General features: G+C 38.3%; 1 protein-coding gene across 1 annotated transcript in view; it reads left to right on the plus strand.

The window, feature by feature from the left end:
* Positions 1-26,497, plus strand: part of Adgrg4 (adhesion G protein-coupled receptor G4) — a 116,072-nt gene that overhangs the window by 19,350 nt on the left and 70,225 nt on the right. The window contains 1 exon segment of the mRNA XM_051141916.1: positions 7,028-7,642. Within this exon segment, the coding sequence (XP_050997873.1) occupies positions 7,028-7,642 (615 nt within the window).

Raw genomic sequence — 26,497 nt, forward strand, 5'->3', positions numbered from 1 at the left:
GTGAGTTTTTTCTTTCAGGTTGTTTATATGGTGGATTGCATTGATGGATTTTTGAAAGTTGAACCCTAGATCTCTGGGATGAAGCCTACTTGATCTTGGTGGATGATGTATTTGATGTGTTCTTGGATTTAGTTTGCGAGTATTTTATGAGTAATTTTGCATTAATGTTCATGAGTGAAATTGGTCTGAAATTCTCTTTCTTTGTCGAGTCTTTGTGTGGTTTAGGTATGCCAAACACATAGAATGAGTTTGGCAATGTTTCTTCTGTTTCAACCTCCTGGGCGTTTTTGTTGTTGTAGTTGTTGAGAGGCTTTTGAGGACTGCTTAAATTTCCTTAGGGGTTATAGGACTATTTAATTGTTTACCTGGTCTTGATTTAATTTTGATAGGTGAAATCTATCAAAAAAATTATCCAATTTCTTTTAGATTTTCCAGTTTTGTGGAATATGGGTGTTTGAAGTAAGACCTAATGATTCTTTGTATTTCCTCAGTGTCTGTTGTTATGTCCTCCTTTTCATTTTGGATTTTGATAATTTAGATAGTCTCCCTCTACCTTTTAGTTTGCCTAGGAGTTTGCCAATCTTGTTGAGTTTCTCAAAGAACCAGCTCTTGGTTTTGTTGATTCTTTGTGTTGTTCTCTTTGTTTCTAATTTATTGATTTTAGCCCTGAGTTTGATTATTTCTTGCTGTTTACTCCTCTTGTGTGTATTTGCTTCTTTTTTTCTGAAGCTTTCAGGTGAGATGTTAAGTTGCTAGTATTGGATCTCTCCAATTTCTTTATGAAGGCACTTAGTGTTATGCACTTTCCTCTTAGCACTGCTTTCATGGTGTCCCATAAGTTGGGTGTGTTGTGTCTATATTTTCATTGAATTTTAGAAAGTCTTTAATTTCTTTCTTCTTCTCCAACCCAGCTGTCATTGAGTAGGGTGTTGTTCAGTTTCCATGTGTGTGTAGGCCTTTTGTTATTTCTGTTGTTGAGGTCTAGCTTTAATCCATGGTTGTCTGATAAAGAACAATAGGTTAATTCAATTTTTTTTGTATTGGTTGAGGGTAGCTTTGTGACTGACTCTATGTGCACTTTTGGAGATGGTTAAGTGAGGTGCTGAGAAGAAGGTATATTTATGTTTGGGTGAAAAGTTCTGTAGATGTGTGTTAGGTCCATTTGATTCATGACATCTATCAGTTTTATTATTTCTCCCTTTAGTCCCTGTCTCGATGATCTGTCCATTGAGGAGAGTGGGATGTTGAAATCTCCCACTATTAATGTGTGGGGTTAGATGTGTGATTTAAACCTTAGTGATATTTTAAATGAAGTTAGATACCCTTGTATTTGGGGCGTAGATGTTTAGGATTGAGATATCTTCTTGGTGGATTTTTCCTTTGATGAGAAAGAAGTGTCCTCCCCATCTTTTTTGATTAATTTTGCTTGACTATCTACTTTATTAGATAATTTTTTCTTAAAATAGAACATGCTTATGCTATAATGTTAAGTGAAAAAATCAAGGAGCCAGAACCAAGGAAAACCTGCACATAGAGAAAACATGTCAGAGAAAATATACCATATTAATGACTTCTGTGGCAGTGGCAGGGCACTCTAACTGACTTTGGTCTCATATTTTAATTTTCTGATGTTTTTTCACTATTCCTTTAAAACAACACATACAGGGGTAGAGAGATGGCTTAGTGGTCAAGAGCACTTGTTAGTCTTCCAGAGGACTTGGCATTTAATTTCCAGCACCTATATTGTGACTCATAAACATTTGTAACTCCAGTACCAGAGGGTTGGGTGTTCTCTTCAGAGCTCTCCATGCCCTATGCATGTGCCTAGTATATGCACCTAGTATTTATACATGTATGTGTATAGATATATTCACAGGCAAAATAACCACACATAAAAATCTAAAAATAAAACCACATAAGAAACCTCACTATTATAATGGAAAAACACCTTTATGTAGGAAAAGCAACAAATAAAGTTTAGGGTAAAAGGAAAGAGTACATAAAGGTAAATAGACACAGAGGTGTGCAAATCAAGAGAGAACACATTTGGGGAACAATCAGGCAATGTGGACTTGGGAGTTTCTAGGGAACAGATGGCAGCATCCAGTAGACATCTGCAATGGAGAGCAAAATCATATGCAAAGGTACACAAGTGGCCTTTGAAGCAGGCCCTTGAGAGGCCCACTGGAGGAGGCTGCCTGCTTAGCCAAACAGAAGGGCCAAAGCCCTGTTCACTTTGCCGTAGTCCTGCCTCCTCAGAGCCCTGACAGAAGCCTGGAGGTTGGAAGAGGGCTCAGAGGGGTACTTGGAGAAGAAAGGTTTCTACTGGTGACACTAGAAAACACTGCAGTTGACATTCACAAAGTGTTGCACAGTTTGTAAACATTCTTACACCAATAACCTAAGTGTTAGTATTGTATCATCTTTTGTGATGTTCCACCCACCTCCCAAGTCTGGTAATTACTATTCCCATCTTACTATGGAAAAAGGAAACATAAAGAAGTGTCAGGAATGTATTTGTTTGACATTTGTCCAGCACTCACTATCTGCCAGAAACTTTCCTGAGATCTTATATGCACTAATTGCCCTGCCCAAGGGGCTAGAAGAAGAAAGAACTGGGACATGAGTCTAGCATTTTTGACTCTCCACACTAGTATCACATTTAAGTAAAGTTTATTTCTGTTGACAGAATCCCAAGTAAAGCCACAAGTCGATCTAGTTACCTACCTTATCCTATCTATCTATCTATCTACCCATCTATCTTCTATCTACCTATCTAACCATCCATTAAGCCATTCATCTATCTCTATTTTCCTGATTGTAAGTGTTCACTATTGTTTAAAATATGAAAGTATTCAGGTAATAAGTAGAATAGAAATTAAAAATTTTCCACAATATCAACCTAGATAATAATTTTTAAATTAATGTGTGTTCTTTCAAATTTGTAATACTTTTTTTTTGAGACAGGGAGTCACTGTGACTCTGAGGACTTGGAAATTGTTATGTAGATAAAGATGGCCTTGAAATTACAGAATCAACTTGGTTCTGCCTTTGAGTGCTGGGATTAAAGGCATGTGCCACTATGAACTATATAGACACTTGAGTCTCATTTCACAAACTACTCAGAAAGAAAGATCTCTCTGTGACTACATGAGTCTCTCTTATGTGTTTTCATACTCTGTTTTATTGAGGCAGCAATACTCCCAACCATGACTAGTCATTTATTGATACATTCAGAGACTTATAATTTTCTTCATTAGCGTAGTGTTTCAATAGATATCCTTGCAGATCTGAGTAATGGTTGAAAACAAGTGACCATTGAGTGCTCTCCCCTAAATAGGGTATCTGTGTCACCCCTCCAAGTCCCAGGGATCATGAATGAGAGGATGGAAATGTTAATGGAGCTAGGGATAGAGAGGAGTGAAGTTAAGCTCCATCTTCTGAATATGAAATGACCCATGCAATCATAAACACAGGCAGCTGTGATTATCTACATAAGGCCTATACAGAAAAAGGGAGGAAGAAAGAAAGAGCATAAGGGTAGGAAGGGGACTAGTTGGAAAGAAGAGGATTGACAGGAGTGGGGAGGGGTTGAGACAGATACTGAGAGTGAATATGTATTCAAGTATGAAGTTTAAACAAAAAAAAATACCCACCACCACACAAATATATGCTTGTACCTGTAAGTCTTTCTGTGCACATGTATATTTGTCTAAAATAAACTGATGAAGCAGAATTGCAAGGTCAAAAGTATATGTACAATTATACACAATAAAAATTGTCACAGACTTTCACAAATTGCTCTTCAAAAATGCTTCTTAATTGGCCCTCCCACTAGCAGCATGCAAGAATGACTCATTTCCCCACAGTCTTGTCAATACTAGGTATTCTCAACTTTTAAAATTGTTAGCAGTCTAGAGCAGGGCATGGTAGCACACACTTGTATTCCCAGAACAGTGAGGAATAGAGTGGAGCTGGGAAGATCATGAGTTTAAGGCCAGCCTGAGCTACATAGTAATTTTCAGGGCATCTTGGGATATATACCAAGACGCTAGTTCAGAAGAAAATAGCTTTTTAAAAATTGATCTACTATCCAGAGGGTCCTAGAAACCTACAAGAAGAACATTATGATAGACAGATCTGGGCCCAGGGGTCCCGTTCAAACTATGGCACCAGCCAAGGACAATACGTGCAGTAAACTTCGAACCCCTACACAGATCTAGCCAATGGACAGGACATTCTCCACAGTTGAGTGGAGAGTGGGGTCTGACTTTCACACGAACTCTGGTGCCCCATATTTGACCACATCCTTTGGATGGGGAGGCCTGGTGGCACTCAGAGGAAGGATAGCAGGCTACCAAGAAGAGACTTGATACCCTATGAGCAAATACAGGGGGAGGAGATCGCCCTCAATCACAGTCATAGCGGAGGGGAGTAAGGGGAAATGGGAGGGAGGGAGGGGGGAATGGGAGGATACAAGGGATGGCCTAACAATTGAGATGTAATATGAATAATTAATAAAATATTTAAAAATTGATCTACTAGAAAAATGGTGTATCACTTTAAAAATACGTTTGAAAATAGTGAAATGGTGTTCTATTTAATATTGTTATTCTTTATATTTCTGATTTTGTAAGTTGATCATTTTTTTCATTTGATAACTGGCTTTGTATTATTGAATTGAAGAGAGAAGGGGTCCTTAGAGAGCACAAAAAATTATGAGACATTCTTTTTAAAGATCTAAGTAAACCCTAGAGATTTATGCCCACAACAAACCACACTCTTAAATGATTTAATGCCACTTTATTGAGCTGAGCAATAACAAAAAAAAAAAAAAAAAAAAAAAAAAAAAAAAAAAAAAAAGCCAGTGTTAACCAACAATAATTGATACCTGGACTTCATGGTGATTTTCATCTTGTGGCTTTAATGATTTATTAGCCACATGATACTAAGATAACATGGTCATATAAGTTGTGAATAGTAGGAGTTCCTGCATGTGGGTGCACTGCATGTGTATGTGTGCACATGCAAATTGAGAATATGTATACGTACACATGCAAGCTGAGGATTGCGTCTCTGCTTTGGAAGATGTTAAGTACAAGAATGGAGAGAGAGAGAGAGAGAGAGAGAGAGAGAGAGAGAGAGAGAGAGAGAGAGAGAGAGAGAGAGAGAGAGAAAGAGAGGAAGGGAGGGAGACCATTGCATGGTAATGGAATGCCTGGAGACTCAATTTGGCACCACTTCTCAGAATCAGGAAAGTGATTACTGCTTCCTATCAGCCTCTGTAATGTGCTGTCTTAGCTATTACTGTTTCAGAGTCATGGTCCTGATATTACCACCATAAGTTGGTAGATATGGGTTATAACTGTATTTTGCTATGAAACTTTTGGATTTGACTTGGACTAGGAGGGGACTGGAACTAGGTTAATGTTGTAAAATCTTCAGATACTTGTGTCTTAGCTTGGGACTTTGAGGTTTGTAGTGGTGATTGTACTTACACTTAATGGTATCTCATGAGACAGAGGCATACTTAATTTCAATTTTCATAAATACTATAAAGCTGCTTGTCAAAATACTGTACCACAGCTTGAAATAGGCTCAGGGAACGTTGTGGAAAAGGAAGTGGTAAGAGTGTAAGAGCCAGACGATGGGAAGGAGTGTTGTGAAATGCTGTCTTCTGGACATGACATGGATGTTGCACCTATGGACTCACAGCTGCAGTGGCGACCTTAACATTTCATCACAGATGGAAGAAAGGCTCCTAAAACCTCCCCTCTCCCATAGCAGTTATAGATTGTTAAGATATATATAGTCATATTCCTTGGTGGTGCAGCCACTGGCACATTGTCCTCACTTGAGTAAATGAATCCAACATATTCATGTATGCAGCCCTAATTCAATGGAGTGAGTTCACAAAAATAGACATGGAAGTAGGAAAGGAATTTTGGAAGAAGGGATTTGGTGGGAAGGGGAAATGATTAAGAGAAGATAACTGAAACTTTGATCAAAGAATATTATATATATCATATATAAATAATATATAATATATATGAAATTATAGAAGAATAAAGGAGAGTACCAATGAGCTGTTTCAGTTATGTTTGAGAAAACTTTGTGAATACCATCTCATTTAAGCTTCAATAATTTTTAAAGACTCTGAAGGTAGAGGCTATCTGGAATAGATGCTAATATAAATGATGGCTCCTTGTGGAGGCAGATACATAACCCATTGGCTCCAAATCTCTATTTTTTTGAAGCAAACAACTGAGGCTGATGGAGGGTCAATGACTTTCTCAAAATTGGAGAGCTGATTGAGTGCCAGAGCCAGGGCTCCCAAGCTCTCTGAAACTGGTTCTGTGGATGTCTTGAGGTCTTTAAGACAGTTTGGGCCTTAGGAAGGATATGGAAGGATGCCCTTGCCTAGAGTCATGTTGAGTATTCCTGAGGGCCAGCAGACACCCTAGAGCTCCTGTGATGTCCAGCTATACAACTCATAAGCCTTTGTCAGGGCTTTTCAGTGAGAAGCAGTCTCAAGAGGCAAAAGAATTCAGTAATTTGGCTCAGAAAAAGACATCGGAGAAACAAATTGCTGTTGCATCATGAATGTAATAAGGCAGTTAGGTGGGTGGAAATAATTCTCTTTTGATTATATGCGTGAGGATTGTGTAGCAGATTTGACGTCCAGGCTGCCTTTCCTTGGCCTTTTCCTCCCACTAGTCATGTACTTCTAACTATGTCTGCAAACTGTCCAGCTGTTGTGTGCTTGGGGAACACTAAGCTAACTTTTCATATGAGCCCAGGCAAAATAGAATTAGGGAGAAATTCTTCTGCCAAAAGAATCACACGTCAATGTCAATGTCAGATAGAGATGATTTTTGTATATCTACTATTTCCTTATTTGCATCAAGAGTGACTCATAATTATATTGTACAATTTGACTACACTGCCAAAGATGATAGAAGAAAAAAATTAACTGGCATTTCATTTCATTTGTTTTCTCTTTTCTTTTTCTCCCAAATTTGGACAGATTCACTTTCACTGAGAGGAAAAAGGCTGGATTTTTATGGGGAAGGCGAAGCATATGTCAACCTGACCGACACCCTGCCCGAACTCAGCCAACTCACAGTGTGTATTGATCTGATCTCCATGGCTAACAGCTCACATCACTGGACAGCCTTCACCTATGTTACTAATAACACTCTCCTGGGCAGAGAAGATGTAGACCTTGGACTTGCGGGAGACCATCAGCAGTTGATATTGTACAACTTTGGCAAGACCTTTTATATCAGTTATCACCTGATTCCTTTTCACTGGCATACCGTATGCTTGATATGGGATGGTGTGAAGGGCAGATTAGAGCTCCTCTGGAATAAAGAAAGGATACTTGCAATAATGGATCAGCCACACAGCCTGCCTCCTAATGGGACTTTAGTCCTGGGGCATTTTCCTAGGAATGGAGAGGGCCAGATTAAAACGGTAGCACCTCGCTTTGCCAGCAGCTTGTATTACTTTCAGCTCTGGGACCGTATCCTGGAAAATGAGGAATTTATGACCTGTTTATATGGAAATGTAGTTAGTTGGGAAGATGATGTTTGGCTCATACACAAGATAAGTCCAACTGTTGACAGGAGACTGCGCTGCTGTGAGTAACTTATGTATTTTTTTTTCTCAGTATGAATAGAATTAGTACATCATTGCTTTGCTCACAAATAACAGTGAAATTATCCATTCCTAGATCAAGGCTCTGTCTTCCTCCAAGGCATCTAAGGTTCCCACAATTTTGCTACCTATTTTTTGATGTAGAGAATCACTCTTTTCTTTCCCTTTTAATTTCAATATAACTCCAAACTCATGAAAAAGGAACAACAAAATCTATAGATTGTTGGCCCACACTTGTCAATGATTAACCTTTTCTCATCCACATGCTTTATCATCTTCCCTATCTTCATCTCTCTCTTTTCCTTTCCTTCTATGCATTTATTTTCCCTATTCTCCTTCCTTCTCTCTGTCTCTGTCTGTCTGTTTGTCTCTGTCTGTCACACATCATATCCTTTATTTGGTTTTTGAGTCATTTGAGAGTGAGAAGAAAGCATGATTTCTATTTACTACCATTTGTCTTAAGAAATTAATTAACTTGACCATATCACAAAGAACAAAACAAAAAATTTTAACATGGATACAACACTAACATCTAACTTCCAGCTGATATTAAAACTTAGCCAATCATCTTAATAATTTCCTTTGTAGCTATTTTTGTTTGGCCTTATATGTGTTTTAAATATATGTGTTTACAACCATGTATTACATCTACTTACCAAGTCTTTTTACATCACCAGTCTTTCCCTTTTTATTTTTAAACCTAGACATTCCTAGTACATAGTCCAGTTGTTTTGTAGACCATGCCTTAGTTTGGATTTGTTTACTTATTTGTAACTAGATTCTGTCTGTGCATTTTTGGTAAGAATATTGCAAAAGTGATGATGTGTTTTCTCATATCAGTAGAAACATGGAGCAAAATTGTCCCTATATTCATAATGGTACATTTGATCACTTGATTTTGATGTCTGCCAGATTTTGTCGCTGGAAATGTGGCGCCCTTTTCCTTTGCAATTATTAATTAATTTCTAGAGAGATGTTTGGAGGCAATGTAAATAGCCTCCATTCCAACTTTCACCCAATAGCTTTCCAGTATATTCATGGCTCTGGCTTAAATCATTCACAACTATGATGGTGATAAAATGACGATGATAAAGTTTCACATTAGCTTGTATTTATTCTACTTTAAGCAAGACTTCCCCCTTCTTCCAAATTAGATAGTTAATTCATGTTAATTTGTGTGGGCGTGAAATTATGGATTCTAATTTATTTGCTAGGTTTCCACCTGTTACTATTGTTTATTCTGATATGACAATTATTCCATATTTGGCCAGTGGGAGCCCTTCAATCTTGCTCCTGTGTTTCTTTGACACATTTCATCATTCTTTGCACATTTAATGGCTTTCTGGTAAAAGAAGGATGCTGCAGGCTCATTTAATATCTTTTTCTGCTCAGCCTAAGAGACAGCCATTTTGTCAAGGAGTCCTGGTTCCTTTTGGTGAATATATATATGTACATATATATGTGCATATATATACACACATACATACATATATATGTAATGTATTATATATAACATGTATATATGTTATAATTTATTTTTTGTTGGTATAATGATGTTAATTTAAGTCTTCTTGGAATTGTATATGGGTATTTATCCTTCTTCTCTAATTTTGAGAAGGAATTGTAGGTTGGCTTTTCTCCATACGATACCATTTTTCTTTCAGTTTTCACTATGACCAATAGCAGCAGCCCTGAAGTACCTGTAGCCAGTGACAATATAATTTTTCACATTTCTGGAAATGTTTGTGTTTTCTTCTTTTGATTTTGGAGGCCAGTTAGGGAAAGAATGGGGCTGAGAACTAAACCCAGATTGTGGGGATTACAGGTTGTGGGGCTATGCTTTCCCCAACAGTCTGGGTGCTGAGTTCAAAACAGCAACACATTGCACTGGGTTTCTGTTGCTTTGAGATGTGCATGGAGGGATGTAAAAGCTATTCTGTGTGATTTTAGCGGAAGATACTGTTGTTGTTGTTTTCTCTCTTCTCTGATGCCTTCCAAATAAAGGACGCTAGTTCTAGCTGGCTTTAATGACAAAGCTGAATTAGAGCTTAACAAATCAAGCTTGAATAACTTACTACGTAGTTTAAAGTAACTTTATCTTTGTTCTAAGGAACCAGAACTCTATCCCTTAGAGATACACAGACTTTACAGCAGCCTTTGAAAACATAACGAAGTCTTCCCCTCACCCTCCATGTGGTTGAAAAACAGCCAAATCTGACCAGTGTTAGCATGGTGCACAACCCCCATTAATTTTGTCTCCTGTACACTCTTTAATATACAATCCATCTTCTTGGGCTGATTGCGTCCTTGTGGGTATAATACAGAAATAATCCAACATAACAAACAGAGGAAAAACATTATTGAAATTGACAATTAAGCAAAAGAGTAGAAAATGTTCTCTCTACTGTTCAGTTTTCTTCAAGTGTTCTTTATAAGCCTTTGAATAGGAGGTCCTAAGCTGAGGTCCAGAGCAGCCTAGATTGAGTTCAAAAAGCCCTTGAGATTGTCTAAAGTAGCCAAGTAGATTTTTTTTTTCTGTTGAAGAAAGAGGCTCCAGTTTCCAGCACATAGTGATCATATTGCTTACTTCCTTTTACTAAGTTCTTACCAGGCTCCAGGCATTTTATAGTTTAGAAAAGAGAGGTCACAAGCATTTTCTAAGGTTACCAGGCAAGTAAGTTGTGCAGCTGGCGTTTGAACAGAAATGTGTCTAGTACAAAGTCTGTATTCTTTTCATTCTCAGTGTCTAAGGCAGTAGTCCTCAGCCTTCCCAATGATGCAACCCTTTACTATAGCTCCTCATGTTGTGCTGACCCCAAGCATAAACTTATTTCCTTATTACTTCATAACTGTACTCTTATTATCGTTATGAATTGTAATGTAAATATCTGTGTTTTCCAACGGTCATAGGCAACCTTATTTTTTAAAAAAAAAGCCATTTGACCCCCAGGGATCACGACCCACAGGTTGAGAACCATTGGTTTAAGGTGCCTCTGTGGCCCCCTACAAGGTTATGGGGCCTTAGGGGCCTCCTTTGCAGGGAATTTCTGGTGCTTATAACCCACCTGCAGGAATTAGGAAAGCAGCTGGAGTCACTGCCATCTTCACCACTAAAGGAAGTATAATAGTATAAAATTTCTTTCATTCTGTCTTGACCATATGACAGCTAGGAAAATGGTGAATAAATATGAGTGATTACAACATGCCTTGCTTTAGCTTTTGTCTAATAAATTGCTATTTATGGTCCATAGAAGGATTATGACCCTTAAAAATAAATTTTAATGAGTACATTACCAGGTTACAAATCTCAATAAATCTATTTACACACACACACACACACACACATTTATATTCATGAGAACAAGGCTTTGGGGGAACATGACCCCTACTGGGGTTTAATGAACAAGTGTTCATGACTGTTGGAGATAACTCAGGAATTTTTAAAGCATCATGGTGATAAATAATAACAGTAGTCATTACAAATTTATTTCTGAGGAGACTTAAGCTTTTCTTTATTTTTAAAATTTTCACAATGTAATATAGATTGATATTTGTGAATAAAATAGATTTCAACAACATCACAAAAATGTGCAAAGCAAAACTTACTCTTCAGTTTTTCCATAGAGATATCTATTCTTAAAATACATTTTATGGTATATATAAGTATATATATACATATATATTATATATACACATGTATATTATGGTATGTATAACTTAATAAATAAAACATATATATAACTACATATTATTTTTAACTTGATTTAACAGTATTATTATCATGGGCATAAAAGTCATTTAAATTTACTTTTGGAGCTGTCCGCATTTCATGGTATATATGTAACATAATTAATTTATCTGATCTATGATTGATAGATATTTACATTGCTTCAATGTTTCATTCACAAATGATGTCACAACAAATTTCCTCATGCATGTATGCATCTCAGTATACTTAGGCTTGACATTTTGTAGAACACATTCCTAAGTATATTGTTTCTCAGAAAATGCATGTGAGCTTCTGTAATTTTATTGAGCTTGCCATTTTGCTAGTTATTTTATTAATGTTCACTAAAACTAATATTCCTCTTCAGGTAAAAATTAATAAGTACATACAGTAAAAATACATAGGGTATAAATCCTAAATAAAATCTCCTTTCATTTCACTCCCCTATCATAAGTGACTCACCTCAAAAGTAACACTTGTTAACAATAGTTAGACACACATGCAGAAAAAGAACTTTGGTTTAGACGTGAATATTTTACTTTTCACTATTGGTATCATTAGATAGTCTCTTGCACACACACACACACACACACACACACACACACACACACACACACACACTTAAATTTACCAGTACAGATTGGAGATGTTTCAATTTCAGAATCCATAGAACTCCCTGATTATTTTGGGATAGGCTATTGCATGACATAATAGAATAAGGGCATCCTATACTTTAGTCTATAAGCTCAAATCATCTGAAGGATTTTTTTGTTTCCAGTTTTTGCCTTTGACCAAAGTCTCCATGATTTTTAAAAGTAGTAGCTGGTGACAGAAATCCTTGAAGCAACCATTTAGCACCAATGACAAACTTCAATGTTCTTAATTTCCATTCAGTCACATGATGCAAAAAATGTTCTAATGTGCGAATGTGTGAAGACAACGAATCTTCCAAAGACACAGAAATCATATTCCTCTTAGTTATGTACTTGAGAAATCTCTTCTGTTGGAAAGAATGAAATGATATGGATCGAGTCCATCTTGGGAAATCTACAGTCTATTAAAAGCATAGCGGTCCTTCGTCTGTGGAGGCATTGATTTGTTGAGCTTTATTAATTGATAGACTGCTCCAGCTGCCTTGGATTACTTTATGAACTGTCCATTCTTGAAATATGCAGAGATGGATTGTATTGTCAGTGTACTTTCTAAAGGCCATTGTTTGGCTTACTATTAATCCCTCTATCCAATTATCAGTTCTCATACGGACAATTCTGTGGTGATGGGCTCTACAGCTAACAGGCAATTTGGTCTTGCCCTTGTACATCAGTTTTTTCTGCTATCCTCGTTTTTCATCAGGAAAGACAAGCATGAAGAGTTTGTAGTTCACTTCGCCCCGCCTTATTGAAATTCTCCTGCACACAGTGGCGTTCTATAGATTCGTAGATGGAGTCTGTAGCCTGTCTCTCTCACACAAGATTTATTTTTCATTCTCTTACTTGAAAATTGAAATCAGGCACAGTTTTGGCAAAACAGTTTTTTTTTTATTATTCAAAGATAATCATTTTGGATTTTCATGCCCGATGGGCAAATCTGTTTGTGGCAGTTTCTGGTCACCATTAGTTCTCACAAATCTAATCAGCACAGTGAATTATATTTACAGAGGTCATGATTGAAAAAAAAGCCAGATGCAATATGTAAGCTAGAACAACACACAGATTTAATATGAGTTGATATATCCAAATCACAACTAGAATTTGGTATCTTAGTAAATGCTCTACTTAATATTCTGTTGGCAGGTACATCTGCCACCAAATGCCTCATAAATATTCAGCTACTCTATACCTCTGGTCTCCAGCTCCAAATGATGACACTAACACGGTTTAATCTAGAGTGAAAGAGCAAATGGCAATTAAGCCCATAGGTACCTGTGAATTCACATGGACTAGCCCCACTTTAACATACAGACAGTGAGGCTCGTGTATATAATTTGTGAAGTGATCACTTGCTTAGAAACAGAAACAGAATGCATGTGGCAAAATAGGGAGACTGGATCCTGTGGATTTTGGGATTCCCTGAAGTACAAGAAGATGTTTGAATCTGCTTTCACTACCTGGGCAAGATGAGATTTTATATTTGCTCTGTGTTTTAAAATGTATTAATTAATTAATTAATTAATTTGTTTGTTTGTTTATATTTATTTACTATGCAAGCTATTTTTCATGAATGTGCCCCATGTGCACACCTAGTCCCCAAGGAGGGTAGAAGAGGGCATTGGCTCTCCTGGGACTGAAGTTACAAATGGTTGTGAGTAGCCATGTGGGTACTAGGAATTAAGCCTGGGATCTCTGGAAGGTCAGGAAGTATTTTTAGCTACTGTGCCATCTTCCCAAACCCTCACCATGTGCTTTGTTTTTTTTTTAATTAAAATGAAATAATTGTATATTACAGTGAAGTTGGAAATTCCTTGTATACCTCACATAGTTTTCCTCAATGGGCAACATCATGCAAGACTTTAGGATAAGCAAAGGGATACTGATGTTGCTATAACCCATAAATATTTTTTAGATTTCTCTAATCATATTGTACCCACTTATGTGTGTACATTAAATTCTGTATGATTTTGTCATATGTGTGCATTGGTGTACCCACCATCAGAGTCAAGTTTAAGTAGGTTTTATACTATTGGCCTCTCTCATGCTGAACTTTTACAACCATACCTGGCTTCTGTTTGCCCTTGGCCTTCACACATATTTTTTCTCAACTCTCTGTCCTTTGATGATGATTTGTCCTATATTTCTAAGATCTTGTCATATGAAAAATATAAAAAAGTATAGGGCGTGAGAGATGGCTCAGCTTTTAGGAGAGCTGGCTCTCTTATCTAGGACCTAGGTTTGATTCCCAGCATCCAGCTGGCAGTTCGCGAATTGTCTGTAACTCCAGTTATGGGGAATCCATTGTCCTCTTCTGGCCTCTGAGAGTACTGAGTATGCATGTGGTATGCAGACATGCATGTGGACAAAACACTCACACACAGACATAAATTAATAAATAAGAATTAAAAATATATGAATACAGTTATGCAGCATGTGGCCCTTAAAGTGTGACCTTTCCCCCTCAGCCTATAGTTTGTTTCTTTTCATCGTGGATGGTGTAGCTGTTTCACCAATTTTCTCTTAACCTCTTAACCTGTGGAGAGTACCTAGACTGGTTCCAATTTGGAGCCATTACAAAAGTTATGAATGTTTTTGTATAGGGCTTGTATAAACAAAAGTTTTTCCCTCTTTGTAAGTGCTTAGTGCTACTTGTGGACCACCAAGTGGCAATTGCAGGCTTAGTTGTATAAAGAACTTCCGTTAAATGTTCTTGTCTTTTGCTTTTAAAAGATAGAGTTAGGGTGCTTGTTTGTTTTTACCATTTAGGTTTTTTAAAATTTAATTTACTCAGATTACAACTCAATTGTTATCCCATCACTTGCGTCCTCCTGTTCTTCCATCTCTCCTGCTTTCACCCTTTTCCCTTTTCCTAGGTCTATGACTGAGGGGGATCTCCTCTCCCACTCATCTTGGTAGCCTGCTTATTCTTTAGTTTAAAAAACTTGTACTTATGAAATTTTACTAGTTCATTGAGAATTTTGTATAGTGTGTTTTGATCACATTCATCCCACCCCCCCCAACTCTTCCCAGATCCACTCTCCTTCCCCATCCACCCGACTTAGTTTCAAAAGTTCTTTATATATTCTAGTCATTGTTGGACACATACTTTGAAAATACGTGTTAACTAATGTGAAAATGATTTCTGCCCCCACAGAATTAAAAAAATATTTTTCATATGGGCTAATTTATCAATCTATTTTGTAGATCATAGTTTTGGGGTTAAGTCTAAGGATTCCTAGCCCTAAAGCCTAGTGCTTTTCATTGCTTTTCCTTGTATTGCATTGAATAAATATAGTGAGAGTTTATATCTTTTGCCTTATTCCCAATCTTAGCAGGAAAACATTCAGTCTTTCACCATTATAGTTAATGTTTGTTTTAGGTTTCTTCTCTTTTTAATTTTTAATAGAAACATGTATGGATTTTTTGTCTGTGTGTATGTCTGTGCATTACTTGCATGCCCATTGCTCTCAGAGGCCAGAAGAGTCATGTCCCCTGGAACGGGAGTTACAGATTAACTATGAGCTGGGAATGGAACCTGGGTCCTCTGGAAGAGCATCTAATGTTCTTAATGTCTGAGCCATCTATCCCTGCTGTGAGGTTTTGGACAATTCTCTTTTCAAGTTGCAGCAAATCTCTTCTGTTCCTTAGACACAGTACAATGTTACTGTGAAGGGATGTGGGATTTTGTCAGATGCTTTTTATGCATCAATCGGTAAAAGCATATAATTTTCCTTCTTTAACTTAGTAATATGCTGGATTATGCTGATTGATTTCCCACTGTTTAACAAGCTTAACATATCTGGATCTAGCACCATTGACCATGGTGTAAATTTCTTCTACAGGCTGCTGCATTTAGGTTGCTAATATTTTGTTGAAGTTTTGTATTGTCACATTAGGCAGAATAAGCCAGATTCACAAAGCTGCATATAGCATAATTTTTCTCTCAAGTGTAGAATCTAGACAATGGAACAGATAAAAATAGAAGGGGACTATTAGAGAAAAAGAGCAGGATCAGAAAAGGGGTGGAGTAAGGGAGGCTATAAAGGAGTAAATATGATTAATGTACATCATGTGCATGCAGGAAGATGTTGCAATGAAACCCATTTCTTTGTACAATAAACTTTTGGCAATAAGATCCAATAAACATTCTTGTCAGATAATTCCAACATCTGATTCATCTTGGTGTTACTATGAGTTGATTGTCTTATTCAAATTGTCTTTGTGTCCTGGGTGTTTTGTCAGTGTGAGTAGAGTCTGAGTCTTATTTAAAAATTTAATTTCAGCAGGCAGCCATCATGTTTAGGTTTAGTGAGCAGGTCTAAATCTACCTTTGTGGGCTATGCTTCTAAATACAGTCTAATGTTTAGAGTCTCTGTAGTGTTCCCTTGTCTTACTTGGTTTATTGGTGACTCTGTGGCTCCCATTGGCCCTGAGGGTGCTGGTTCATTTCAGGTGGGGCATCTAGATTATCTCACGTTGGGGCTGGGGTGTGCTGTGATTTCTTGGTGATGTCTCTTGATTTAGCTTTCTTTGTGTCTCTGAGGAAAAAAGGTGGCCTTTGACCAGGCCATCTGCTGATACTGGGTCTCTGATGGTTGCCTGTTGTCAATGAACGAGGAGAAAAATCTCATGGTTATAGAGATAAAGAAGCTGTCTGGAGCAGATCACTTGCTGCTATTGGCTATATCATTCATCTTTTTTGGATTTATATTTCTGTATGGGTACAGACACTCTAGGAGCAGTGGGAAAAAGTCTTCCTAGACCAGGTGTTATTACACAGGCATCTACCAGTGAGGCAAGCAGACTCAGTCCTGGCAGGAATAGAGAGCTGTTGAATTGGCTTCTTGGTAGCAGGACTTGCAGTCAGTTTTCTTTGGACTATATTCTGCTGCTACAAATATTTGAACCATTTAACTACATTGTCTACTTAAAATATCGCAAAAAGGAGGTTATAACAAGGAAAAAAACCAACCTGTTTGTCTAGATGGTTAAGTGGTAGGTGCTGGCCCAGTTTGCTTTCTTGAAACTTAGTCCAGATTCTTCCCAATTCTTCTTGTTCTCCTTCTTGTTTTTATTCTTGTTCTTGTTCTTGCTCTTGTTCTTCTTGTTCTTGTTCTTCTTGTTCTTGTTCTTGTTTTTCTTCTTCTTCTTGTTCTTCTTCTTCTTGTTCTTCTTCTTCTTGCTCTTGTTCTTGTTCTTCTTGTTCTTGTTCTTCTTCTTCCTCTCCTCCTCCCCATTGAATCTTTTATGCAAAAATCTGCCCCCCCAGAAGTCCCTTTCTTAACAGATTCCTGTTTAAAATAGCTATTTATATTTGATTGGTTTCTACCTGAGATACAAACAAGTTTAAGGTAGGTATTGTTTTAGAGAATGGCTGCCATTTGAAATCCCCAATGGTTTTCAATTCCTGGACTAGCAAGTTCACTATAATGTTTCAGTTTAGTAGTGTGATGCCTGCCCTTGAAATTTGTATCTTGAATGCTGTTTGGATGATTGCTGGTTTTTGTGCTGTTCAGCATTTGAAGAACTTAACTTCTTAGTATCAAAGTCTGTTTCTCCTTGATTATGTTGAGCACAGTCTTCATTTCTCTTTGTTTCTAATTTATTGATTTCAGCTCTGAGTTTGATTATTTCCATACGTCTACTCCTCTTGGGTGTTTCTGCTTCCTTTTTTCCAGGGTTTTCAGATGTGTTGTTAAGTTGCGTATGTAGGATGTTTCCATTTTCTTTATAAAGGCACTTAGTGCTATGAATTTTCCTCTTAGCACCACTTTCAATGTGTCCCACAAATTTGGGTATGTTATTTCTTCGTTTTCATTGAATTTCAGGAAGTCCTTAATTTCTTTCTTTATCTCTTCCCTGATCCATGTGTCATTAAGTAGAGAGTTACTTAGTTTCCATGTGTGTGTAGGCTTTTTGTTATTTCTGTTGTTGTTGAAGTCCAGCCTTAAGCCATGGTGATCTGATAGGAAACAAGGTATTATTTCAATCTTCTTGTATATGTTGAGGCTTGCTTTGTGAGCTACTATATGATCAATTTTGGAGAAGGTTCCATGGGGTGCTGAGAAGAAGATATAATCCTTTGTATTGGATGAAAAGTTCTGTAGATATCTGTTAGATCCATTTGATTCATGATGTTGGGTAATGTCATTATTTCTTGGCATAATTTCTGTTTCAATGACCTATCCTTCAGTGAAAGTGGGGTGTTGAAGTCTCCTGCTATTAATATGTGGGAATCGATGTGTAGTTTAAGCTTTGTTAATAGTTCTTTTACAAAAGTGGGTGCCCTTGTATTGGAAGCATAGATGTCCAGAATTGTACTACCATCTTGGTTGACTTTCCCTTTGATGAGTATAAAGTGTCCTTCTTCGTCCTTTTTGATTAATTTTGGTTGAAAGTCTATTTTATTAGAATGGCTACACCAGCTTGCTTCTTGTGACCATTTGCTTGGAATATTTTTTCAAGCCTTTTACCTTGAGGTAATGTCTATCCTTGTGGCTGAGGTTTGTTTCTTGAATGCAGAAGAATGTTGGATCTTGTTTATGCATCCATTCAGTTAGTCTGTGTCTTTTTATTGGAGAATTTGGTCCATTGATGTTGAGAGATATTAATGACCAGTGATTGTTAAGATCCTTAACTTTGATGTTGGTTACCATAGGGAGTTTGTTGGGTTATGTTTTGCAATGGTGTAGTTACCTATTTCCTGTGTAGTTTTGGTTGCAGCTTGTCCCTTTGGGGTAGAGTTTTCCTTCTATTAATTTCTGTAAAGCCAGATTTGTGGAGAGGTATTGTTTGAATTTGATTTTGTCATGGAATATCTTGTTTTCTCCATCAATGGTTATTGAAATTTTCGTTGGGTATATTAGTCTGGCCTGGAATATCTGGTCTCTTAGGGTTTGCAGGATCTCTGTCAAGGCCCTTCTGGCTTTTATGGTGTCTGCTGAGAAGTTGGTTGTAATTCTGATAGGTTTGCCATTAAGTAAATGTCACTTGGCCCTTTTCTCTCACCGCTTTTAAATTTTTTCTTTGTTCTGTATATTTTGTGTTTTGATTATTATGTAGTGGGAGGTTTTTCTTTTCTGGTCTATTCTATTTGGTGTTCTGTAGGCCTCTTGTATATTTATAGACATCTCCTTTAAATTTGTTAAACTTTCTTCTATGATTTTATTGAAAATATTTTCTGGGCCTTGGAGTCGGGCGTGTTCTCTTTCCTCAATGCCTATTAGTCTCAGGTTTCATCTTTTCATGGTGTCCTTGATTTCTTGGATGTTTTGTGTCAGGAATTTTTCAGATTTAGCATTTTCTTAGATGGTTGCTTCAAGACCTACGATTGTATTTTCTAGACCAAAGATTCATTCTTCCATCTCTTGGATTCCATGAGAGAAACTCGACTCTGTGTTGTTTTCTTTCTTCTCTAAGCATTCTCTTTCTCTTTTTTCTTCTGTCCAGGTCTTTACCATTGTTTCCATTTTCATCTTCAGATCTTGAACTGTTTTATTGATTTCCTTAACTGATTGGTTGAATCTTCCTGGATTCCTTCCAGTGACTCTCTATAGGCCTCTTTTATGTCTTCTACTTGTTTGGCTGCATCTTCCTGCATTTGTTTATGGATTTTATTTGTTTCCTCCATTATCATATTCATTACTAGGGATTTGAGGTATTTTTCTTGAATTTCAATTGTGCTTGAGTTCTCCAGGTTGCTTTCTATAGTCGTTGAGAGCAGCTTGTTGGTGAGTACTTTTAGGTTGAGGTCCTTCGCCCATGGTGGTCAGGAAACTATTCCCTGAAAGAGGCAGGCACCCTGGTTTTGTCTCCTAAAGACTTTACTTCACACCCTGCATTCTCTACTGGGTCAGCCAAGGTAGGTGCTGGTTTTCCTATGTTTGGATGAGGTTTGAATATCCTGCCCTTGGGCCCTGGGGCTTTGGGTCCTTGGCTCAGGTCACCCTAGACTGCTTGAACCCCTGTTGGATTTTAGAAAATTATTTAGGTACCTTCCTGCTCCAACCAAGTAGTGGATCCTATGTTCTACCTGCCAAAGATAGAGCAACTACTGCCTTTTGATTGTTGTTGGTTGGCTAGATATTTGCTTTATCTCCTCTGACCTGCCCAGCCTCTCACATGAGTGTGTGAATCCCAGCTAGGCTGTGGAACTTGGCTAGGCTGGGACAGTTGTGACCAGTTGTGCCAGGGTAGTTTTCTGGGGCTAGCTGTTTTGGTTTCTGCCCAGCCCTGGTCAGAGAGCTGTTGTGGTCCTTGACTCCTGGCAGTGTCTCTGGTCTTAGATCACACCACTATGGCTGTGTATCCCTGATTTCAGTAGCTTGCAACTTGCAGGCAGGGTCCAGACCAGGTTCTGGGGTCTGGATTGCTCTCCGCTGAGTTTTCTTCTCAGAGCTCACAGCAGCTGGGGACTGTACCCACTGCTGACTGGTTGCCCGAATGGCACCTAGGCTTTCTGTGGGCTTGTGTGGGTCATGGGGTGGGTCAGAGGTCCCAATCCACCCTCATAGCTTTTCCTAGTCCAGGGGGATTGAGGCACCCTCGCCGCAGACTCAGTCCCAAAACTGAGTTCGCCCACCAAGCAAGGCCACCACGTTTCCTTCTTGGGGCATGCAGCATAGCCTTCTTTTTCTAAATCTTCTTTCTATAAATCCTAGTTTCCTTTTTGATGTGCTTACAGGAAATAGTTAAAATATATCTATAGCTCATCTCTTTCTGATAAAATTATTTTTGAAACATATTCCCTGTTTTATAAAAATTAAAAATGTTTCCAATTTCATGTTACAGGTTACTTTAACAATGCTCTAAATGTTGCATGTAAGCAGGTAACAGGCTTTTTGTGATATTTAAAGGTTTTCCTCCCCAAACAAAAACAAAACAAAACAAAACAACAACAAATCCCAAAAGCAGACCTCAGCTCAGTTACTTGGAGAGTGGGAAGTGTGAACTCTTCCTTTCAGCAGTTGACATATTCATAGAGTGAGTCAAGCTCTGGGTTGTTACACTCCTCATATATGCTAGAAGTGACACTTCAGGCAGAGAGTTGCAAATCTAATCTGCTTGGCTGAGATGAAATAATTGTAAAACTGGAAACGCATATCTTTTTAAAATTTTATTTATGTATTCACTTTACATTCTGATCATAGGCCCTCTCCTATCCTCCAAGTTCTCCCCCCACAACTGCACACCCCTCCTCCTATTCTCCCCTCTTCTCCCCAGGGAAGGATGAGGTCACCCATGGGTACCAAACCTCTCTGGCACATGAAGTCGCTGAAGAACTAGCCACACCCCCTCCCACTGAGGTCAGACTAGGGGAACAGGATCCAAATGGAGCCATCAGAGACAGAGAGGGCTCCTGTTCCAGTTTCTGGGAGACCCACATGAAGACCAAGCTGTGCATCTTTTACATATGTACAAGGCATCTACGACCAGTCTATGCATATTCTTTGATTGGTGGTTCAGTCTCTGAGATTTCTCATGGGTCTAGGTTAGTTGATTCTGTAGGTCTTCTTGTGATGTCCTTGACACCTCTGGCTCCCTCAATCATCCTTCTAACTCTTCCATAGCACTCCCTGAGCTCTGTCTAATGTTTGGCTGTGGGTCTCTGCAGTCTGTTTTCATCAGCTGCTGGGTGAAGGCTCTCAGATGAGTTATGCTAGGATCCTGTCTACAAGCATAGCAGAGTATTATTAATAGTGTCAGGAATTGGTTCTCTCCCATGGGGTGGGCCTCAAGTAGGACCAGTCTTTGGTTAGCCATTCCCTGAATCTTTGCTTCATCTTTGTCCCTGCACATCTTGTTAGCACAACAGATTATGGGTAGAAGGTTTTATGGGTGAGTTGGTGTCTTTTTTTCCAAGATAGGATTCTCTGTGTAGCCTTGGCTGTCCTGGACTCACTTTGTGGACCAGGCTGGCCTCAAATTCACTGCCATCTACCTGCCTCTGCCTCCTGAGTGTGGGGATTAAAGGTATGTGCCACCATGACTCTCTCCCCAGTAGTACTGCCTGGCTATAGGAGTTGGCCACTTCAGGCTCCACATCTACCACTGCTAGGAGTCACAGCTAGGGTGACCCCCATAGACTTCCTGGGGCCTCTCCTATCTCAGGGCTTTGGAAAATCCCAGAGATACTTCCACCTCTGATTTCCATTCTCTCACCTGGCTCTCTTCCCCTCCACTCTCCTTACTCTTAATCCTCTCCTTCCCTTCTCCAACCAAGTTCCCTCCTTCCATCCCTCCAATGCCTATTTTATTTCCCTTTCTGGGTGAGATACAAGAATCCTCCCTTGGGTCTTCCTTGTAACTTAGCTTCTTTGGGTCTGTGGATTTTAGGATGGCTATTCTGAACTTCATGATTAATATCCACTTATAAATGAGTGCATACCATGCATTTTGGGGGGTTTGGTTTACCTCACTCGGGATCATTTTTCCTAGTTCCATCCATTTTCCTGTAGATTTCAAAATGTCATTGTTTTTAATAGCTGAGTAGTATTCCATTGTGTAAATGTACCACAGGTTCTTTATCTATTCTTCAGTTAATTTTGACTTCTTCCTTTATTAATGCACTTGAATTACTTGGTCTTTCTAGTTGATTTAAGACTTCTTATGCTTAATACTTTACTTTCTCATGACCACACAGTCTTAAAGCACTCTATACATACTTCAGGTTTTCTGTATATGCAAGTTAATTAATTAAGATGAAGGCTGTGACATAAGCTAGTAGTTGTCTATGGCCATAATTATTTGTACTTCATAGATAATATGCTTCTCAGGAAGATGAATCCAACATGGCATTTTTCTAAGATAACTGTGCACGGTTTTATTTTGAGAGGTTTGAATTGAAGAAAGATGGTGACTCACTTGTGGATTTTGCTGAGTGCCCTTTTCACTTGGATGTTCTGACCTCACCTCAAGCTACATATATGCAGGGCTAACAGTTCTTATTTCTGAGAACATTATCAGTCCTCTTTGATTTTCCCAAAAGCAAAATATGTGACTGCTGAAGGTTCTCAGGCTTCTTTGTCTCTTTATCTTCTCTGGTACCACATCATGTCAGCAGTTCCTCTCTAGGAGCTGTAGGCACTGAGAGCCTCCTGTTATTTTGACATCATCCTTTTCATTTATTTAATAAGCCTCAAATCCTGTACTGAACATTTTTCATGGTCTAGGCATTCACTAGAACCTTCGTTTATATTGTTGAACAGTGAAAAATTATGTTTTTGTCCATATGTCTTACTGAGTAAAGCAGACATTTAGGAACACACTGTGAAAAACTGCAGCTGTGAAAAAATGCTATAAAGAAGAGGTAACTGATATCACAATAGTCCTCTCTAGATTAGTTTGAGCTTACCATGGACATGGGAAGGGAGGCCTCTCTGCAGAAGTGACATATGAGTTGATGTCTGAAAGCTGAGTAGATGTTACTGACATGAAGAACCATGTAAATAGTGGCAGCAGCACATGTAAAGCTCTTATGGTGGAATGAAATGTTAAGCACTGGGGGAGTCGAGAGCTGTGGGCAGAAACTCAGAAGAAAGGGGAGGAGGGGAGGGCCCACATTTACACTAGCCAGGCATGCAGGAAATCAAACATGTGCTGTTAGGCTCTCGCACAATCAGATTTATATTTCTAAATGATCTTTCTTTTTGCATCTGAGACAGAATGGAAGTCATTCAAGAGTAGTGTCAGAGACTCAACAGGTAATTAAAAAGAGCTGAAAGTGAGAAAAGATGAATTCAGTATTGGTTACCCAATACTAAATGGTCAGCCCTAAAACCATACAAACAAATAAGACTATGCAGACTGAGCAAGTTATAGTTAGGAAAAATATCTATCTATCTATCTATCTATCTATCTATCTACCTATCTATATATCCACATAGCAGCGATTGGTGAAAAAGAAGGCCACAAATTTGAAAGAGAGCAAGGAGGGATATATGGGAGGGTTGGGAGGGAATAAAGGAAAGGGAGAAACAATAAAGTTGTATTATAATCTCAAAATAATAGAAAAACAAAAATAGGATCTGATGCTGTTGAAAGGTAAATGATGGAGATTGAGAAGAATCGATGGTGGCAAAGGATACCTAGGACAAGATGCTAGATTAGTTATGGGAAGGGAGGGAGAGAATGGAAGAGGCACCTGGAGAAGATTTGGGCTGGCATAGATGACTGGACTATTCAGTGGAAAAATACTAGAAGACCCAGTATAGAGAGAAGATAATGTGTTCAAGTTAAGGCATGTTCAGTCTGAGGTCTTAATGTACTAGCCAAAAGACAATGCCAAGTAAATAACTGGTTCTTAAAAGTGTGGAGTTTAGAATAGAGATCTAACCTAGAGATGAAAGTCATTGATATAAATTGGTAGTGTATGTAGGTATGTAGGCTTTGTTTTTTAACAATTAAACTTTATTATACAACCCAACTAACTTACACAAGAGGGAAAAAAATTAAAGAAAAAAAGAGTGAACCTTTTGGTATCTGTTCTATGGGACGGGTCCCTACGTGTCTTTGGCCTGTGTGCTGGTCCGGCCTGTTCACTGATCCTTCTTCTGATCCACATGTGTTCAAGCCCGGTCTGAACCTGCTGCTGTTCTCTCCTCTCCACCTGCCTCTTTCACGTGTGAAGGGGTGGTTTTATTTTCATTGAGGGTTGATTAGAAAAACAATAGTCCAGGTGGAGTCTTTAGCGTGCTTTTTAAATTCCAGGTCCAGGATGGCTCCACCCAGTCTATCTCAAGGTATCCATGGTGTGTCCAAGGGTAAAGCCCGCCAAGATTCTTTTCACTTGTGACAAAGCTTACAATCCTTCCCACATAGGTAAAAACCATAGAATAAAAGGAGAAGAGGGCTTAGGACAATGCTTGGTTCAGGCAAAGAGTCAGGGGAGCGGGGGTATATGGCACAGTGTGATGAAGAAGGAAGACATGGGGCAGAGGGATGTAGCATTTTCATTTTTATTGCAAGAGAAGAGAATACATTTTAAACCAGGATGGAAAGGCTCATTAGGGAAAAGAAAGGCAGAGTTTGAGAAATAGCGGATGACAGGATCTAAATTACAGTTGAACTTCTGTCTAATGATCTCAATTACGTTTTCCTTTGAAGCAGGAGACATGATTATCCGATAAACATGTGGAGGTGGTGTTTGACAATGGGGCGTGTTTGAAAGGGTTATTGTAGAATAGGAGCATAAACCAAACAGAGAGACGTAGTAGGAGGCAATGTGGAAGGCTCATTTGAAGTTGGCTACCATGCATTTTTAGAAGAAGAAATGTATACTCTTGTGACTGTCCATCCATGCTTGATTGTACAATTGAAGATATAGAGATGAAGAGATGAGAAACCTTGGATTTCCAAGATAAACTTGTGCCAGTTGTGTGAACTTACTGGTGCTCTATTTCTTCAACTTTGAAATGGTGATAATTATTATATTTCCCACAAAAAAGTGGTTTGGTGCGGAATAAGTGTTCCATACACAAAAGCATGTTACCTCCCCTTCAGAGCCCAGCCTCATCTGCATACTTTATCACCAGTATTCAGTATACACTGTCTCTCAGGCCTAGTGAGGCTGACTTTTCCCCTCCATCCATCCATATTCGCTGCCATGTGTCTTTGTCTTCTCCACTCAAACCCCAACATTGCTCAAAGGTGGCCATCCTTCTAAGGAGACTCCTCCTCATAATCTTAGTGCCAGTTTTGTTCTTTTGCAGCACTGATTTTCTATTATACTTCAAAGATATTTGGAGCCTGATTATATCCCATTGTTGACTTTATTAGAAATCCTATCACTTTATTCTTTTGCTTAAAATATAATTTTATCTATTTTTAATAAAAAAACCCAGATCAAGCCAGATGTGGTAGCACATAGCTGTGCTTTCCAATGTTTGGAAAGTTCTCATGGGAAGATCCCAAGTTAGGCTAGCCTATGCTACATAGTGAGTTTTAGGTCTGAACTAAATAGCGAGACCCTGTCTCAAAAGAGGAGCAAATATTTCAATCATATGTGAATTTTCCAATAAGAGTGTGAATTCTTCAAAGAAAAAGATGCAAGGAAGCTTTCTATTTCTGAGTATTCATCATACTTGTGACATTTAATTGACTTGAAAAAAAAGTATGAGCTATGCTCCTATGGTCTTCAAAGCAGGGTTGCACTGTCATATGGGGAGAAAGATAGTATGATAGATGCTAGAAAGTATTAAAATTTGTATTTATGTAGCACAGCCTTTAAAATTCCTATTACATGTATTTATAATGTTTATAATACAGATTTACAACATATACAAGGATGCATTATCAATAAATATATATTCATATGGACGCACATAAATGGTCAAAGGTTCAAGATTTTTTTTTATCCTGAGGCTCCAGATAAGACCATTTTCAGTCTTCAGTGTTCAAGTGAGTGATAGAAATTTGATCAAGGCAGTTGGCCATGGCAGTGTGAACCCATAATCTTTTGAAC

Source organism: Acomys russatus, chromosome X, assembly GCF_903995435.1.
Source record: "Acomys russatus chromosome X, mAcoRus1.1, whole genome shotgun sequence".
Lineage (NCBI taxonomy): Eukaryota > Metazoa > Chordata > Mammalia > Rodentia > Muridae > Acomys > Acomys russatus.